The sequence below is a fragment of the Rhinoraja longicauda genome, chromosome 22 (genome assembly GCF_053455715.1).
Source record: "Rhinoraja longicauda isolate Sanriku21f chromosome 22, sRhiLon1.1, whole genome shotgun sequence".
Taxonomy (NCBI): Eukaryota; Metazoa; Chordata; class Chondrichthyes; order Rajiformes; family Arhynchobatidae; genus Rhinoraja; species Rhinoraja longicauda.
In genome coordinates this window covers 21524085-21542626 of record NC_135974.1, presented here as the reverse complement: position 1 = coordinate 21542626, position 18542 = coordinate 21524085, and the positions used below count along the sequence as shown (strand labels likewise).

General features: G+C 42.1%; 1 protein-coding gene across 3 annotated transcripts in view; it reads right to left on the bottom strand.

The window, feature by feature from the left end:
• quoa (quattro a) overlaps positions 1–18542 on the bottom strand; it is a 122198-nt gene that overhangs the window by 68166 nt on the left and 35490 nt on the right. For all 3 annotated transcript variants that reach the window (XM_078418961.1, XM_078418962.1, XM_078418963.1), the window contains exon 2: positions 17852–18049. In XM_078418961.1, the coding sequence (XP_078275087.1) occupies positions 17852–18049 (198 nt within the window). The remainder of the gene's footprint in view (positions 1–17851; positions 18050–18542) is intronic.

The window sequence follows — 18542 nt, the reverse complement described above, 5'->3', positions numbered from 1 at the left end:
CTAACCTATAAAGTTCTATCGCACCAAATGACACCAAATGCACCGACATTGCTGTGTCATCTCATTTGATCAAGTTGCATTATATTGGGTCGTTGGATGTTTTAATGCACAAACTCAGTCAGCAGGCTCAGGGTTATCAAACAAGGTGGAAGATGCCATACATGAGCATTTATTCTATAAAAGGTGTTATTTAAAGGCATTATTACTTTTAGTTTGGAGGTGTAATGGAGAAGAAAGAGAGGACTGGGGTGCCTAGAGATACAAACATTTTCATTGTTCACATAACCAGCAGACTGTTACCAAATAATGAAAATAAAGTTTTGAGGTTTAACCTTTGATCACTAAATAAAGGCTCATTATACCATGGTGTAATCATCTGTGCACTTTCTGTGCCATTTCTCCAGCCAAACCTAATTATTAGGAATAGGTAATGAGAGGAGGAATTTTACAACCCTATTTTATTTCAAAGGCATTTCCTGAACCCAGCAAAACTCTTAGAGAGTTCGACAGATGTGAGGAAGGATATTCTCCCTAGCTGAGGAGTCTAAAACGAGGGTTAAAGTATCAGAATAAGGGGAGACCATTTTGGACTGAGATAAGAAGAATGTTTTTCACTCAGAGCGTGGTGAATCTTTGGATCATTTTGATTTAAATAATTAAAGTATAACAATATATAATATTTAAGAATTATACAATATTAAATAATATAGAAATCTATAATATACAATGTATAAATACATAATATAAATGTATTTAAAAATAGCTTATTTAAATTTTTTAAGACATTAAGAAAATAAACAAGACATTCATCAAATGAGGATGCATGACAAATCGCAGCCTTTCCTCACATGGTTGCAAAGTACAGCCAGTTCCTCAGTTATGAACATTTGACCAGAGTCTGCCAACAAAACGCATAAATGGCTTGATGTAAGATATTAGTGATTTATAATCAGCTTCCACCTGAGTGAAGTAGGCACATTTATTAAAACTGTTCACATTTTGTGATAAACCAATTTTTACAAGTAATAATAACAGGCGATACCAAGTTGCAATGCTTTAATTAAAACATCACTACAAGGAATGAGAAACAACCATCCATTGTGCTGTCTAATTGTACTTGCAAAATTTTATGATTTTGCATTTATGATTATGCAAATGCTTTGAAGAAAGACAATCTATGGCAGACACTTTGGAAAACGGTTGTGATTTCCACCACAAATTAGAAATGGATACCCGACTATACGCAAAGGGGAAACCATCCACTGATTTTATTGGTTTCCTCCATATTAATTAGTTGCAGATTTAGACCAACACAACAGTTTATTAAAATGTTCAAATGAGCTGCACACTTTTTCGTACACACAAAATTGTGCAACCCACAGATATGTTGACATAAATTCTCTACTTAGTAACAGAAAATGTTCAAAAATGTGGCTTACCTTAGCCTGAAAATATTTATGCAAAAATTTGAAATCATTGAAGAGTAAAATAACGTGTAATTTTCAAAGGCACAACAAAATTGGCTGGCCCAATGGCGTAACGGTAGAATTGCTGCCTTACAGAGCCAGAGACCATGGCTTCAATTCTGACTATGGTCGCTTCTCTGTTTGGAATTTGTACGTTCTCCCCGTGACGGAAACCCATGGGCTATGAACAAAATGTATCAACTCCACCTAAACTTCACGAGAGATCAGGATTGAATCTGGGCCACTAGAACAGTGAGGCAGCAGCACAATCCACTGCATCAATGTGCCACTCTTCATTTTATCTGCTTTAATATTCACCATTATTACACCAAATGATATATCATAAATATTGTAGTAATATTCTTAAAATAATCATCTGACATGTGCTCTCAATGGCTGGAGTTTGATTACCGTATAAAATGTCATTTCTGTAATAGATACGAAGGTCTGAGTGGGTCCATTCACCATGTTCTGTAGGAAAAAGCTGGGGGATTGGGACTGGCGGTTCCTGTATTTGGAACCAGCAGAAATTTGATGGATTTAATGGTCTGCCAGATTAAATTCTCCGATTCTATTCCATTTTTTCATGGAATTGGACCCTAAGATCCCTCTGTCAATGCTGTTATGGATCCCGAAGAAAGATGTAAAATGCCGGAGTAGCTCAGCAGGACAGGCAGCATCTCTGGGGAGAAGGAATGGGTGACAATTCGGGTCGAGACCCTTCTTCAGTCGGCTCCTACACTGTTATGGATCCCTTTTTACATCAATGCTGTTATGGATCCCTCTGTACATCAATGCTATTAAGATGGATTTTCATTCTCATTAGACGTGGACATGGAAATAATAGAAGAATATTTTAGCATAATACATGTATCCCATGAAATAAGAATTGACACTCCTTTAATCTTGTTCAGTTGGATTTTATTAACCTAATGACTGCATGATTTTGAAGAGCATTCCTATTTCACGATTACATAAACATCAAACTTGATATGACTTGTTGTGAAACATTATGAACAAGATGACTAACTGACAGACAAAGGAAATTACAGAATTTGGAAAAGGCAGATCAGAGTTTGCAAGGAGCAGTCACAAAGGCAATTCATTAAAACATTAGTAATAGAAGCAGGAGTGAGCCATTCGATTCAGTGTGCTCCATGTTGCAATAACATCACGGCTGGTCTTTTACCTGAGCAGCACTTTACTGCACTAACCTCATGGCCCTTGATTCTATTGATATCCAAAGATTTATTAATCTTCATTATGTGACTGTGACTTGGGTCTCCAAATTTAATTTAGGTAGTGAATTCCAAAGAGTCGCCATCCTGTTGGTGAACAGATAATGGCTGACTCTTTATTTTGAGACCACAATCTCTGACATCAGAGCAAAAGGAAATATCATCACTGTGTCAAGCACCGTAAAACTTTTGTACATTTGAATGAGATCACCTCTCATGCCTCTGCTGGTCTGCTTAATCTCTCTCATATGACAAATGCATGAATTACTATAAATGAATGAATTACTATAAATGATTTTGTATCACAAAATGCTGCAGTAACTCAGCAGGTCAGGCAGCATCTAGGAGAGAAGGAAAGAGTGACGTTTCGGGTCGAGACCCTTCTTCAGACAGAAGAAGGGTCTCAACCCGAAACGTCATCCATTCCTTCTCTCCTAGAGGCTGCCTGACCTGCTGAGTTACTTCAGCATTTTGTGATACCTTCGATTTGTACCAGCATCTACAGTTATTTTCCTACATAAATGATTTTGTGGTGTACCCAGAAATTCCCAGAATATTAGTTGCACAAAGAAGCATGGAAAGGTTTATGGGTGTTATTGATATGGACTTTCAGAACGGATTTGGCAAAATCCTTCATGAGAGATATTTGTTAAAGTTATTAATGATGGTTTCAAGAGCGAATTATTATTCTGGATGTGAAATTGCTTGAGAAGCTAAGGAAAGGAGGGATAATGGGAAAGGACTGGAACTGTTAAGATGCAACTAGTAGTGTTCTGGGAGTATGAGTGTTGGGGGGTTGAAATTATTCACCGGACCACTTATGAAATAGCTTAAGATATGGGATAGAAGGACAAATACCCCAATTTGCTGATGACACTAATCTAAACACTAAGAAATGCAGATGAAATAATAAATTACTAAGAAATAATAATAAATCAGGAATATTAGTTTAAAAAATGTGGGATACAGACAAATGTGAGGTCACCCACTGAAGTAAAAACCAGTAGTATGAAGAACTTCCTTAATAATGAACAGCTATTGAACAACCAACGAGACTTAAAAGTTCCTTGTACATAGATGATCAAAAAGTCATAGATAGATAAAGAATATAATCAGAAAGTCTGTTGGAAGGTTGGGCTTTGTACCTGGAGATTAGAATGAAATGAAGCAGAAATTAAACTGCAGTTATGTAAAGCCCTGGTCGAACACATTCAGTATTATGACCACTTCTATGTAAAACTGTTCAAGATATATTGATCTAAGAGGCAATCTACCATAGATTTAGCAGGATGGTGCTTTGACTCAAAGGGTGAAATTAAATGGTTAATTGGGATTTGATTGAAGTTCTCAAGATGTTAAGGGGTCAATGGATTAGATAAAGATAAACCAATCCTGTAGGTTGACGACTCTAAAAGAAGGGGTTATAGTTTCAAAACTAGAGTCAGGCTTTGCACAAACAATTTTAAGAAACAATACTACTTGCATAGGATGAATACATTTGGAACACTCTTCGAATTGGCAATTAAAATTACAACAATTTCTAATAACCTTTGTGGGTTTTTGACAAAGATGAGCACACATCAGTCATCTTGCCATTGAGTGTAGAATAGGTCTGTGCCTATATTACTGTGACAGAAGGAATACGTAGCAGTAAAGTCCTGTGGCATTTATGGCCAGTTTGTTTACAATGGTTAGTTACGTGAAATGGAATTTCTCTCCACTTACGATGAATATTCAGAAGGATGTCCACAAATAGCACAGCTACAAAAACTGCCCATACAATTGGCATTGCAAATTTGTTGGCCGAATTCATCTGTTGTCATTTTTCCCTCTTACCAAACAGGCATTTTTTCAAGAACCTAGCGTACAAAATTCTTTTACTGCCATGATTAAATTCAGAACAGATTTGTGAATTGATGGAAACTTGTGTTCCAGCTAGCTTAGAGGACCACTTGGTTTATATTAGGCTTAGTATTACAAGCCATCAACAAGGGAGCATGAAAAGACCAATGATTCCCCAATCGCTTGCATTGGCTGGCAGTCAGCACACTATCCCACAAAGCAATTTCTTCCACAGCTGCTCCAGTTGTGGAGTGTGTATGTGTTTTAAAAAGCAGAATGAACCATCAGAAAAATATACTGTACTTTCATCCAGCCATAAAAGCCCAAGGGAAATCATTTATTTCCTTCAGATATGTAGGGGTTTGGCTTGTTTGCTCCCAAATGTAATTACCATGCCATTGCTGGCCATACCTCCATTTCCCCACCAGCACCAATCTGAAATTCTGTCCTTGGACTTCCGCTGCTCTATCTTTTGTCCCCCATTAGTCTGGTCTCCAAATCAGATCTTTATCAGCAAACTTTTGGTCCCCAGTCCTAATACAATTAGTATTTCCATGAAGGTCCTTGGAGAAATTCAATACATTAAAGAAGTTATATAAATGCAAGATGTTATCATTAGACTTTAGAGATATAGCGCGGAAACAGGCCATTCGGTCCACTGAGCCCATCGATCAACGATTCCCGTACGCTATCCTATACACGAGGGACAATTTGCAAGTTTATCGAAGCCAATTAGCCTACAAACCTGTACCTCTTAGGAGTGCGGGAGGAAAAGGGGGGACGGTGTGGGAGGGTGTGGGAGGGTGCGAGGTGGAATGTGATGTGGAGTTATCCAATTTGTAAGGAAGAAAAAAGGAGGAAATCAAGTGAGACCACAAAATGTTGGGGTGGATTCAAAGTGATCTGAGGGAAATAATTCATAAAGTTAGCATGCAAATACAGCAAATAATTGGGAAGTCTAATGAAATATTGATCTTTATTGCACGGCATATGTAACTTTCAAGTCAGAAAGTTTTATTATCACTACAGTGAGTGAAAAGTCCGGGAGCAGAGCAAGGACGCCCGTTGGCTGAGCAGAAAAGTAAGTGCTGATTACAGTGGAAAAGGCAGTTTAAAAAGAGCGCCAAAAGGACCGAGTAGTCAGTTTGAAAAGTCCGGGAGCAGAGCAAGGACGCCCGTTGGCGGAGCAGAAAAGTAAGTGCTAATTACAGTGGAAAAGGCAGTTTAAAAAGAGCGCCAAAAGGACCTAGTAGTCAGTTTGAAAAGTCCGGGAGCAGAGCAAGGACGCCCGTTGGCTGAGCAGAAAAGTAAGTGCTAATTTAAGTGAGAAGTCGAGTAAATTGGACAATCAGGCAATTTAATTGGAGATATAAGCAAGACTTGCAAAAGGGTGCAGCCCTGTTCAGGTGCAGCCCAGTGAGAAAAGTGCGAGTCTTTGGCTGCGAGTCTTCGGCGAGGAGGCTGAGGTGAGGAGGATACAATTGTTTTAAGCCAGAACTGGTTATAGACATAAGGTAATGGCGGAAAAGATGGTGCAGTGTGTTTCGTGCAGGATGTGGGAAGACAGGGACGTCGCTGGAGCTTCTGGGAGCTACACCTGCAAGAACTGTGTCCAGGTGCAGCTCCTGAAGGGACGTGTGGTGGAGTTGGAGAGGCAGTTGAATGACCTCAGGGCCATCCGGGAATGCGAGAGTTTCCTCGACAGGACCTATTGTGAGACTGTCACGCCAAGGGTCCAGGTCAAGCGAAGGTGGGAGACTGTTTCAGGGGGGAGTGGACGAGGACTACAGGAGACCCCAGTGGCTGTGCCTATTGCAAATAGGTATACCCTCTTGGGAACTGTCGGTGCAGAAGACGTTGGCGGACCTGTTGGCAAGGATACTCGACAGGGGAGACCGAAGTCAGGAAGAGCCGTAGTGGTCGGTGACTCCATCGTCCGAGGGACGGACAGAAGATTCTGTGGCAGCAGGAGGGACTTGAGGATGGTCTGTTGCCTCCCTGGTGCCAGGGTTCAACACATCACGGACCGGCTTCAGAAAATCCTAGTGAGGGAAGGCGATCAACCTGAAGTCGTTGTGCACGTGGGCACGAATGACATCGGGCGGAAGAGGAAGGAGGTGCTACAGCGGGAGTTTAGAGAGTTGGGAAAAACACTGAGAAGTAGGACGTCGAAGGTGGTTATCTCTGGACTGCTACCGGTACCTCGTGCTGGTGAGGCCAGGAACAGAGAGATAGAGGGTATGAATTTATGGCTGAGGGACTGGTGCAGAGAGCAGGGATTTAGATTTCTGGACCACTGGGATCTCTTCTGGGCTAGGGGTGACTTGTACAAAAGGGACGGGTTACATCTTAACAGCAGGGGGACAAACATTCTGGCAGGCAGGTTTGCTAGTGCGACACCTGTGGCTTTAAACTAAGTAGTGGGGGGGAGGGGTTAACAAATTGTGAATATGAAGATGAGGTAAAAGGGAATGCAGGAGATATTGTAAAAGACTCTCGGAAGAATGGGAACAGACGTTCTAGAGGGGGAAAGAAATTAAGGGCAGGGTCAATTGTGACCGATGTGAGAGGGGAGGTAAATACAGAAGTTAAAGTGTTGTGCTTAAATGCGCGTAGTATAAAAAATAAAGTGGATGAGCTTGAGGCTCAGTTAGTCATGGGCAAGTATGATGTTGTAGGGATCACTGAGACATGGCTACAAGAGGACCAGGGCTGGGAACTGAATATTCAGGGGTACACAACGTATAGAAAAGACAGACAGGTGGGCAGAGGGGGTGGGGTTGCTCTGATGGTAAGGAATGATATTCATTCCCTTGCAAGGGGTGACATAGAATCAGGAGATGTTGAATCAGTATGGATAGAAAAGAGAAATTGTAAGGGTAAAAAGACCCTAATGGGAGTTATCTATAGGCCCCCAAACAGTAGCCTCGACATAGGGTGCAAGTTGAATCAGGAGATAAAATTGGCGTGTCAAAAATGTAATACTACGGTGGTTATGGGAGATTTCAACATGCAGGTAGACTGGGAAAATCAGGTTGGAAATGGACCCCAGGAAAGAGAGTTTGTAGAGTGCCTTCGAGATGGATTTTTAGAACAGCTTGTACTGGAGCCTACCAGGGAGAAGGCAATTCTGGATTTAGTGTTGTGTAATGATCCTGATCTGATAAGGGGACTAGAGGTAAAAGAGCCATTAGCAGGCAGTGATCACAACATGATAAGTTTTACTCTGCAAATGGAAAGGCAGAAGGGAAAATCGGAAGTGTCGGTATTACAGTATAGCAAAGGGGATTACAGAGGCATGAGGCGGGAGCTGGGCAAAATTGACTGGAAGGAGGCCCTAGCAGGGAAGACGGTAGAACAGCAATGGCAGGTATTCCTGGGAATAATGCAGAGGTTGCAGGATCAATTTATTCCAAAAAGGTGGAAAGACTCTAAGGGGAGTAAGAGACACCTGTGGCTGACAAGGGAAGTCAGGGACAGCATAAAAATTAAGGAGAGGAAGTATAACATAGCAAAGAAGAGTGGGAAGACAGAGGATTGGGACTCTTTTAAAGAGCAACAAAAGTTAACTAAAAAGGCAATACGGGGAGAAAAGATGAGGTACGAGGGTAAACTAGCCAATAATATAAAGGAGGATAGCAAAAGTTTTTTTAGGTACGTGAAGAGGAAAAAAATAGTCAAGGCAAATGTGGGTCCCTTGAAGACAGAAGCAGGGGAATTTATTATGGGGAACAAAGAAATGGCAGACGAGTTAAACCGTTACTTTGGATCTGTCTTCACTGAGGAAGATACACACAATCTCCCAAATGTTCTAGGGGCCGGAGAACCTAGGGTGATGGAGGAACTGAAGGAAATCCACATTAGGCAGGAAATTGTTTTGGGTAGACTGATGGGACTGAAGGCTGATAAATCCCCAGGATCTGATGGTCTGCATCCCAGGGTACTTAAGGAGGTGGCTCTAGAAATAGTGGAAGCATTGGAGATCATTTTTCAATGTTCTATAGATTCAGGATCAGTTCCTGTGGATTGGAGGATAGCAAATGTTATCCCACTTTTTAAGAAAGGAGGGAGAGAGAAAACGGGTAATTATAGACCAGTTAGTCTGACATCAGTGGTGGGGAAGATGCTGGAATCAATTATAAAAGACGAAATTGCTGAGCATTTGGATAGCAGTAACGGGATCATTCCGAGTCAGCATGGATTTACGAAGGGGAAATCATGCTTGACAAATCTACTGGAATTTTTTGAGGATGTAACTAGGAAAATTGACAGGGGAGAGTCAGTGGATGTGGTGTACCTCGACTTTCAGAAAGCCTTCGACAAGGTCCCACATAGGAGATTAGTGGGCAAAATTAGGGCACATGGTATTGGGGGTAGGGTACTGACATGGATAGAAAATTGGTTGACAGACAGAAAGCAAAGAGTGGGGATAAATGGGTCCCTTTCGGAATGGCAGGCAGTGACCAGTGGGGTACCGCAAGGTTCGGTGCTGGGACCCCAGCTATTTACGATATACATTAATGACTTAGACGAAGGGATTAAAAGTACCATTAGCAAATTTGCAGATGATACTAAGCTGGGGGGTAGTGTGAATTGTGAGGAAGATGCCATAAGGCTGCAGGGTGACTTGGACAGATTGTGTGAGTGGGCGGATACATGGCAGATGCAGTTTAATGTAGATAAGTGTGAGGTTATTCACTTTGGAAGTAAGAATAGAAAGGCAGATTATTATCTGAATGGTGTCAAGTTAGGAGGAGGGGGAGTTCAACGAGATCTGGGTGTCCTAGTGCATCAGTCAATGAAAGGAAGCATGCAGGTACCGCAGGCAGTGAAGAAAGCCAATGGAATGTTGGCCTTCGTAACAAGAGGAGTTGAGTATAGGAGCAAAGAGGTCCTTCTACAGTTGTACCGGGCCCTGGTGAGACCGCACCTGGAGTACTGTGTGCAGTTTTGGTCTCCAAATTTGAGGAAGGATATTCTTGCTATGGAGGGCGTGCAGCGTAGGTTCACTAGGTTAATTCCCGGAATGGCGGGACTGTCGTATGTTGAAAGGCTGGAGCGATAGGGCTTGTATACACTGGAATTTAGAAGGATGAGGGGGGATCTTATTGAAACATATAAGATAATTAGGGGATTGGACACATTAGAGGCAGGAAACATGTTCCCAATGTTGGGGGAGTCCAGAACAAGGGGCCACAGTTTAAGAATAAGGGGTAGGCCATTTAGAACGGAGATGAGGAAGAACTTTTTCAGTCAGAGAGTGGTGAAGGTGTGGAATTCTCTGCCTCAGAAGGCAGTGGAGGCCAGTTCGTTGGATGCTTTCAAGAGAGAGCTGGATAGAGCTCTTAAGGATAGCGGAGTGAGGGGCTATGGGGAGAAAGCAAGAACGGGGTACTGATTGAGAGTGATCAGCCATGATCGCATTGAATGGCGGTGCTGGCTCGAAGGGCTGAATGGCCTACTCCTGCACCTATTGTCTATTGTCTATTGTCTATTGTACTGGTGAGTGTTTATCCAGTTACTGCCGATAGTTTTGGTCTCTGCGATTGAGAAATTATATGCTTCCATTGAAGGCAATGCAGAGAGTTTAATTAGGTTGATTCCTAGGATGAAAAGGTTGATGTTTCAAGAGGGTTTTGGCAGATTAACCCTATAGTCATTGGAGTTAAGAACAATGAGGAGGGAAATTTTTGAAACATAAGATCCCAAACAGGGATGCCGAGGGGATTCCTCGAATGGACGTATCTAGAACTTATGAGCATAGTTCTAAAACAAGGAGTCACCTATTTAAGACAAAGATGAGGAGGAAATCCATCTCTCTGAAGGTTGTGAATGCTGTTTCTCAGAAAGTTGTGGAGGTGCAGTATTCGAACATAAATAATTGCAAGCAAGTTAAAGACTATGGAGTGAGACTGGAAACGCAGTGCTGAGGGCAAGATTGAATCTGACACATGCTCTTAATGAATGGCAGTGGTTTTGAGTTGGAGACTAACTTGCGCCTACTCCTGTTTCTTGGCTCTTAAAATATGTGATCAAAACAGAATGTGCAGGGAATACAGAGCAGAGTCAGCCACGCTAATAAAGAAAAAAAAGAATTACCATTGTGAATGGAAAGCTCATCTGATGCCAAAAGGTTTGAAAAGGATCTAAGCCAATGTAGGATCTCGAGCCATGTCAACGGATAGCAACGTTTTATGCATCAATTATGTGCGAGTGGAATCAGCACCCAAACACAAAGCTTGCTTGCTTGCTGCAGAACGCAAATATAAAACACTGCTAATTGATAGGATTAATGTAAACAAGAACTCAACAGTTGAAATGTGTTCCTTTCTGCAGAGGATAATATCAGACATAATATTCAGTTCAAGGAATCACTGGGAACACTGTACAATCATTCAGAGTAATAATTTTCAGATCTGCTATTTTTGAAATTTTGGCAACATCGCCATTCACAGTAGTTAATTAATGTTCTCCAAAAGGAAGCTTCTTTCCAACATAAACAGAAAGTAAACTTTCACCTTTAATAACTTTGGACGCTGATTTGGACAGTACATTCAAAATGAACTGCTACATTTCTGTGGTACATCAGCCAAACAACAAATAAATCATCTGGATTTTATACAGTTATTTTCCTCCCGTTGGCCAGGAAAAGTGTATAAAGTTGATTCCAACCAGCCAGCTGCATATTCAACTAACAATGTCTGCATTCAACATTCCTCTGGTCCTGGGCCAGAATGTTGGAGCTTTACTAACACACCCATGTCTAGTGTACAATGAAATGTTAGGGTGGAGGTAACATTGAAACTGATGATTTTTTTTCCCCGTTAATCTTTACACTACAATTGGGGTTGGGACAATCTCAATCTAATCAGATGGCAGCCAAGCAAACGCTGAACTAGTTTGAATTACGCAGTACATTGACTGAAGAAAGTATGTTGAAAGAGGTCACAAACCCGAGTCTACCGGGAAAGGAAATAGTTGATTGTGCAGTGACGGTTGCTTGTATGAGGTTAAAATATTGTATTAGCATAAAGCTAGGGTGTTTTCCATTGCAACCTTACTTCACTCTGGGAATGAGAAGTAAAATAAAAAAATGTCAATTATTCAATCTTGTCATTTGTTATTTCTCCAAATAAAAGACTTAAAGCTGTGGGTAAGGATGAATTTGGAGTGTGGGTGCTGGTGATGTTCTGGAGTAGGCATATTCCCCTTGCTACGGAATCTAGTAAACAATCAAGAGAGTGTGCCAAGCAATCTTTTGCTCCAAGAACTAAACTCCTTCATAAGAAGACACAGTGTGTATTGTTAAAGTTAATTCAAATTAATTTGGTTCTGTTTCATCCATACCCAAGGTGTCACTTATATAAAAGATTTACATATAATTTTAACTGGAATAAATGTATTTTCCCATTCCTAATTTTCAAAAGGGAGCCACATTTATTTTCAGCAATTATGTATCCATAGAACCACTAAATATCTTTAAATGGATCAGATGATTCAACAGTATCCACTCGGTGAATTCCTTCAGCTTTTAATGTTTGATTTAGAATAAGGGAAACAGGCCATTCAGCTCAATTTGTCCATTCTGACTAAGATTTCTAACTGATCTAGTCCAAATTGCCTGCATCTGGCCAATAAGGTCATAAGTGATAGGAGCAGTATTCGGCCATTCAGCCCATCAAGTCTATGGTATTCAATCATGGCTGATCTATCTTTTCCACCTAACCCCATTCTCCTGCCTTCTCCCCATAACCCCTGACACCCATACTAATCAAGAATCTATCTATCTCTGCCTAAAAAAGATTAATCGAATATGGAAATATCCCTCCAAATGATTCCTATCCACGTACCTGTTCCATACATGCCTTGTTCTTGGTGTAAAAATGTTGCCCTTCAGGTACTTTTTAAATGAATCTCCTCTCACTTTAAATTTATGCCTCTTATTGTAGACTCTCCTATCCTGGGAACTTTTCACCTTATATATGCCTCTCTTAATTTTATATACTTCTATAAGGTCATTTCTGAACCTTCCATGCTTCAGGGAAAAAAGGCCTATCCAGTCATTCTTTTTAACACAAACCCTCCAAGCCCAGTAACCCAGTAAATATTTTTTGCACTCGTTCCAGTTTAATGACATCTTCCTACAGCAGGGCAACCAGAACTGCAGTCCGAATGGGGCCTCATCAACATCTTGTACAACTGCAAATGATGTCTTAACTCCTATACTCAATATCCTGACCGATGAATGTGAGCCTGCCAAATATTGGATTCCCCCTTCTGTCATAGATTGGTTCCTCACATGTGTCTCCTCTGTGTCTGCAGTTCTGCTCTTGCTTCCTCCCCCAAGACGCAAGAAGGAAAGAGTTTCCCTGGTCCTCACCTTTCACCCCACCAGCCTCTGCATCCAACATATCACCAACATAAGTCCACTACGAATCTCATCTTCCCATCTCCACCCCTTTCCATCTTCACAGAGACCGCACCCTCCATAACTCCTTGGTTCACTCACCCATTCCCATTTAAACCACCCCCTCTCCAAGTACTTTCCCCTGCAACCACAGGAGATGCAACACCTGCCCTTATACGTTCTCCCTCACCTCTATCCAGGAACCCCAGTAGTCCTTCCAGGTGAGACAGAGGTTCACATGCACCTCCTCTAACCTTATTTATGCTATCCAGTGTTCCCAATGTGGGCTTCTGTACGTCGGCAAGACCAAGCATAGACTAGGCGACCATGTCGCTGAACTCTTGCTCTGCCAAGGCCCACTGGATCTCCCAGTTGCTAACCAAGACTTGAAGAGGATTAGAGGAGTACTTCACCTTCTGGCGACTTCACCCCAACCCATCTAAGACAACTGTCACTGCCTTTCACCTCAGCAATCGTCTTGCCAATGCAAAGCTCCGAGTGTCCTTTTGTGGTAAGCCGGTGAAGAATGAGGAATTCCCCAAGTACCTCGGAGTTACCCTGGACCGCACCCTCACCTATCGTGAACACCTGAAGAGGGTGGCTGATAAACTGAAAGCAAGGGTCAACATCATCAGGAAACTTGCAGGCAACAGCTGGGGATCCAATGCACATAGCCTCCATACCGCAAGGTTAACCCTAGTCTACTCAACAGCCGAGTTTTGCTCAACAGCTTGGGCTAATAGCTGCCACACCAAACAAGTTGACACTCTCCTTAACTCTGCAAGGCGGGTCATCACAGGGACGCTTAAGTCAACATCTTTGCAGTGGCTCCCTGTCCTCTCTCACATCGCCCCTCCCAGCATACACAGAAGGGAGAGGATGGTGAAAGATTGGTGCACTATCGAGGCTAACTCTGACCTTTCCATCCATGCTGACTTGAACAATCTGCCCCACATGCGCTGAAGTCCCACGAACCATTCTGGTCTTCAGCCAAATCCCTGGAAGACTTTGACCCCCAAGACTGAGTGGCACAGAGCCTGGAAAGATGCCAACACCAACAACAGAGAGGTCATCATAGACCCCACAGTGAAACCACCGGGATTTGACCTCCATCACAAGCAATGGCTAACCCTGAACAGGATCCGCACCCTCCATGCAAGAACAGCCCAACGCCTGCACAACTGAAGGATGACAGACAGCCCTTCCTGTGACTGCGGATATCCAGACCAGACCATCCCACACATAGTGAATGACTGCTCACTGAGGCTTTTCCCTAGTGGCATCAAGGCCATCCACCAAGCAACTGATGCTGCCCTGGCTTGGATGTGACCTACAATTTTTGGTTGTGCACGCCATACGCAAGAAGAAGTTGCTAACCATTTTAACTCCCCTTCCCATTCTCTTACTGAGCTTTCTGTCCTGGGCCCCTTCCTTTGCCAGAGTGAGGCTGCACGCAAATTAGAGGAATAGTGCCTCATATTTTGCTTGGGTAGCTTACAGCTCAATGGTATGAATGTTGAATTCTCCAATTTTAGGTAACTTCTACAAACGCCTTCCTCCCCCTCCCTCATTTCTCCCTATCTTCACGACAAGTCAGTAGGTCAGTTAACTAATTCCACAGTTCGCAACTATGTAATCCCCTTGGGCTCAATCCTGTCTCTCGCCAACAGTCAGCCTATCAGGGAACCTCCTTGCCTGAGGTCATCTGTTAACAGCCCTGAGTTATCCTGTTTTTTTCTTTGCTTCCAGTTTTTCCCCCCCACTCTCCCGACTACAATCAGTCTGAAGAAGGATCCCGATCTGAAACGTCACTTATTTATTTTCTCCTGAGATGCTGCCTGAACTGCTGAGTTGCTCCAGCATTTTGTACTAACTTTGGTATAAACTAGCATCTGCAGTTCCTTTTTATTACATTTTCTCTGCCAAACACCCTCTTCACCAACCTATCAAGCTGTGTCACCACGTTCATGGAACCACATACCAGCATTCCTAGGACTTTCTTTGCCACGGGTATGGGGAGAAGGCAGTAACGGGGTACTGATTGTGAATGATCAGCCATGATCACATTGAATGGCGGTGCTGGCTCGAAGGGCCAAACGGCCTACCCCTGCACCTATTGTCTATTGTCTATTGACATGCCCCAAGGCCTCTCGTGTTTACTGTGCGAGTCCTGCCCTGGATTATCTTGACCAAATGCAATACCTCGTATTTATCTGAATTAAAACCATTAGCAAAATTCCATCAGCCTATTGATCTAGTTAACAAGATCCCAGAGGTAACCTTCACTATCTACCATATCACCAATTTTAGTAGCACAGTGGAATTTCTTGTGGAATTTAGTAAACAGCCAGGAGAGCAGCCAAATAATTTCATAATTTTGTTTGACAAGAATTATTGACTACAAATGTGTCAAGACTTAATTTGAGGAATAAAGCTTCAAGCCCTGCTTTCCTTATTCAGATAGAAAACTAAACTCAGTATGAATTGCAAAGGTTTGGTTCCACTTCAGCCAATGATGAGGGCTAATGATTAATGATTTTATATTTTATATTTTGATAACCATGTTATTTGTGCAAATGAAAACTTTAATTCAGACTTTAATTGTTTCCAGGCGAATTGTCTGGTAAATCGCTAATAATCTGCTCATCTGTACTCATCCAGGTAAACCTGCATCAATACGAATTTCAGACAGCTCGTGCAGTAAGTAGACAGTATTAGTCAAAGAAATGCAGTGTAAAAAGACATTTATGCTGAAGCTAACTTTTGTCTCTCATTAACTACTTCTTTCGTTCATTTGCACCCAGTGTTTCTACACTTTCTGGACTGGACTCCAAGCTCCACGTTACCAATACAACTGTGCAAGAAGTCCTCAAACTGAACCAACCACTGGAGACATAGCTGACAACGTTCAGCCCATTAAGAGTAAGGTGCAGACAAATGACAGACCATTTTCATCCCATCTTTCCAGTTTACTATTTTTTACGACAGTAACTTACACTTACACCTCTTTACAATACAATACAAACTTTATTGTCATTGTGCAGTGTACAAGTACAAGTACAGAGACAACGAAATGCAGTTAGCATCTTAACCAGAGTGCATGTGATGGAATAGTAAAACATATAATATATACATATATGCACAGTAGCGGTAGTGGAAATTCCGGTGAGCGAGATCAGTCACTGATGGGAGGAGTGCCCGAGGGGGGGGGGGGGGGGGTGGCAGCAATCACCGAAGCGCAGAGTTAAGTAAGGTAACGACCGCAGGAAAGAAGCTGTTCCTGAACCTGCAGGTCCGGGAACGGAGAGACCTGTAGCGCCTCCCAGATGGGAGGAGGGTAAACAATCTGTGGTTGGGGTGAGAGCTGTCCTTGACGATGCAGCGCGCCCTTCGCAGACATCGCCTACTCTGGATAGACTCAATGGAGGGGAGTGAGGAACCGGTGATGCGTTGGGCAGTTTTCACCACTCTCTGCAGTGCTTTCCGGTCGGAGACAGAGCAGTTGCCATACCATACTGTGATACAGTTAGTAAGGATGCTCTTGACCATCCCTCTGCTTCTTCATTTTCTCTATTGCCATTCTGTCATTTTGCACCACCACCCCTTTAATCAATGAATTTCTCTTTTCTTTCCCCCAATAAAGACCTTTTCTTTTATTTACTCCTCTTCATCTCAAAATTCAATCATGTCTAATATTTCCTAGTTCTGATACAATATTATTGGCCACAATTGCTTTTTCCTTCACGGACGAAGGAAATGAGATGCCTATCAAATATTTCCAACCTTTCTTATCTTTTCTCAGATTGCCAGAACCTACTGCATTTCGCAGCACTTGTAATTGAAAGTGGGAGCAATCAGAAAAAAAACAGCATTTCATTTTGTAATGTTGAGATCTGTGAGCTGAACTTGAAAACAAGCCCTTCAGCCTAATTTGTCTATGCTGAGCTGGCCCCATTTGCCCCCATTTAGCCCATACCCCTCAAAACCTTTTCTGTGCATATACCTGTCCAAATGTTGTTTGAAAGTCATAACTGTATCCAATTTAGTAGCTTCCTCTAGCCGCTCATTCCAGACATGGACTGCCCTCTGACCGAAAAAGTTGTCCCTCTTAAATCACTCTAATGTCACCTTGATCCCATGTCCTTTAGTGTTACAATCCTCTATCCTGGGAAAAAAGACTGTTCACTTTATCCATGTCCCTCACAATTTTACATACTTCAATCAGCTCACTCCTCAGCCTCCAATGCTGCAAAGTGCAAAGTCCCAGCCTTTCCAGCTTCTCCCTTTAACTCAAGCCCACACGTCCAGGCAACAGCCTGGTGAACCTCTTCTGCATTCTTTCCAATTTAATGACATTCAGCTGGGCGACTAGAATTGCACACAGTGGAGTCATGCAAAAGATTATTAAACAAAAATGAGCAGATGAGTTTTGTTGGACAGTATTTAATGACGCTTGGATTGAGGAATGAGTAACATTGTCCATTTGGGAGGCCATGACTAGTGGGGTACCAGTGGGATCAGAGGTTAAGACTCCAAATGCTCACGGTCTTTATCAATAACTTGGATGTTAAGACAAACCGTAAATGACCCAGGTTTGCTGAAGACAGAATGATGGGTGGCAGTGTAGACTGTGAGGAGCACGATGAGTGACATCAGGGGGAAACAGACAGGTTATGTAACACTTTGTGCAATTTTCCAGGTTGTATATTCTGGATGGATGCATACAGAATATGGTGGAGCAACATGCAGGAGCTGTGGCTTTATGACTTAAAATTATGAGATAAAATTATGAGATAAAAAAGTGTTCGTCCTAGACTGGGTCTTGTTAACATCTGTCACCTGGATCCTTCCTTGAGATTGTGTTTTAAGATAAGCATAAAGTCCTTCAGCATACTTACACAAGCATCTTGCTGCACAGTCTCCAGGATACGCTTTGCTGGAATCAGGAAATCTAGTAAGCAGCAGAGTCCATCTCCTTTGTACACGGTGTCGATCACCCTGAAGATTTGACTGAGCACAGTGGGAGCAGTAGCGTTGAATGGGGGATACAAAGCAGAGAGAATGCTCTGAATACAGGTGTCCAGCGAATGTGAATTCTGAGTAAGAAAAGAAATATGTATTATCAATTGATCCAAACTGATCCAAAATGCTATCTACTCAATTTCATAGGTTTTTAATTATTTTTTACGTAAAAACACAAGGAAGAGCTTAAAGAACAATACCACCATCTGTACGAAAACCTGTTCCTTTGGTCTTCTTTAAATTTCTTTAAAATCAGTCTCTTAAAATTGATCTGCACAACCTTAATCCTGCATCATCAAAGAAACATTGGGACCAACTCTTCCATGACCATGAACTTGTTTTCTCCGCCTGGTTTGTATGAATATATATTTTTTCCACAGTTTTTTTTCTCTCTTTCAGAATGAATCTTTAATGTAAGTTTAATTGATGTTTTTGTGTGTTGTCTGAGTCTATGAGCCTGTGATACAGCTGCAAGCAGGATTTTTATCGTGCCTGTACCTCACCGTACTCATGCATTTGACAATAAACTTAACTTGACTTGGAACGTTCTATTGGGACAAATTCCAC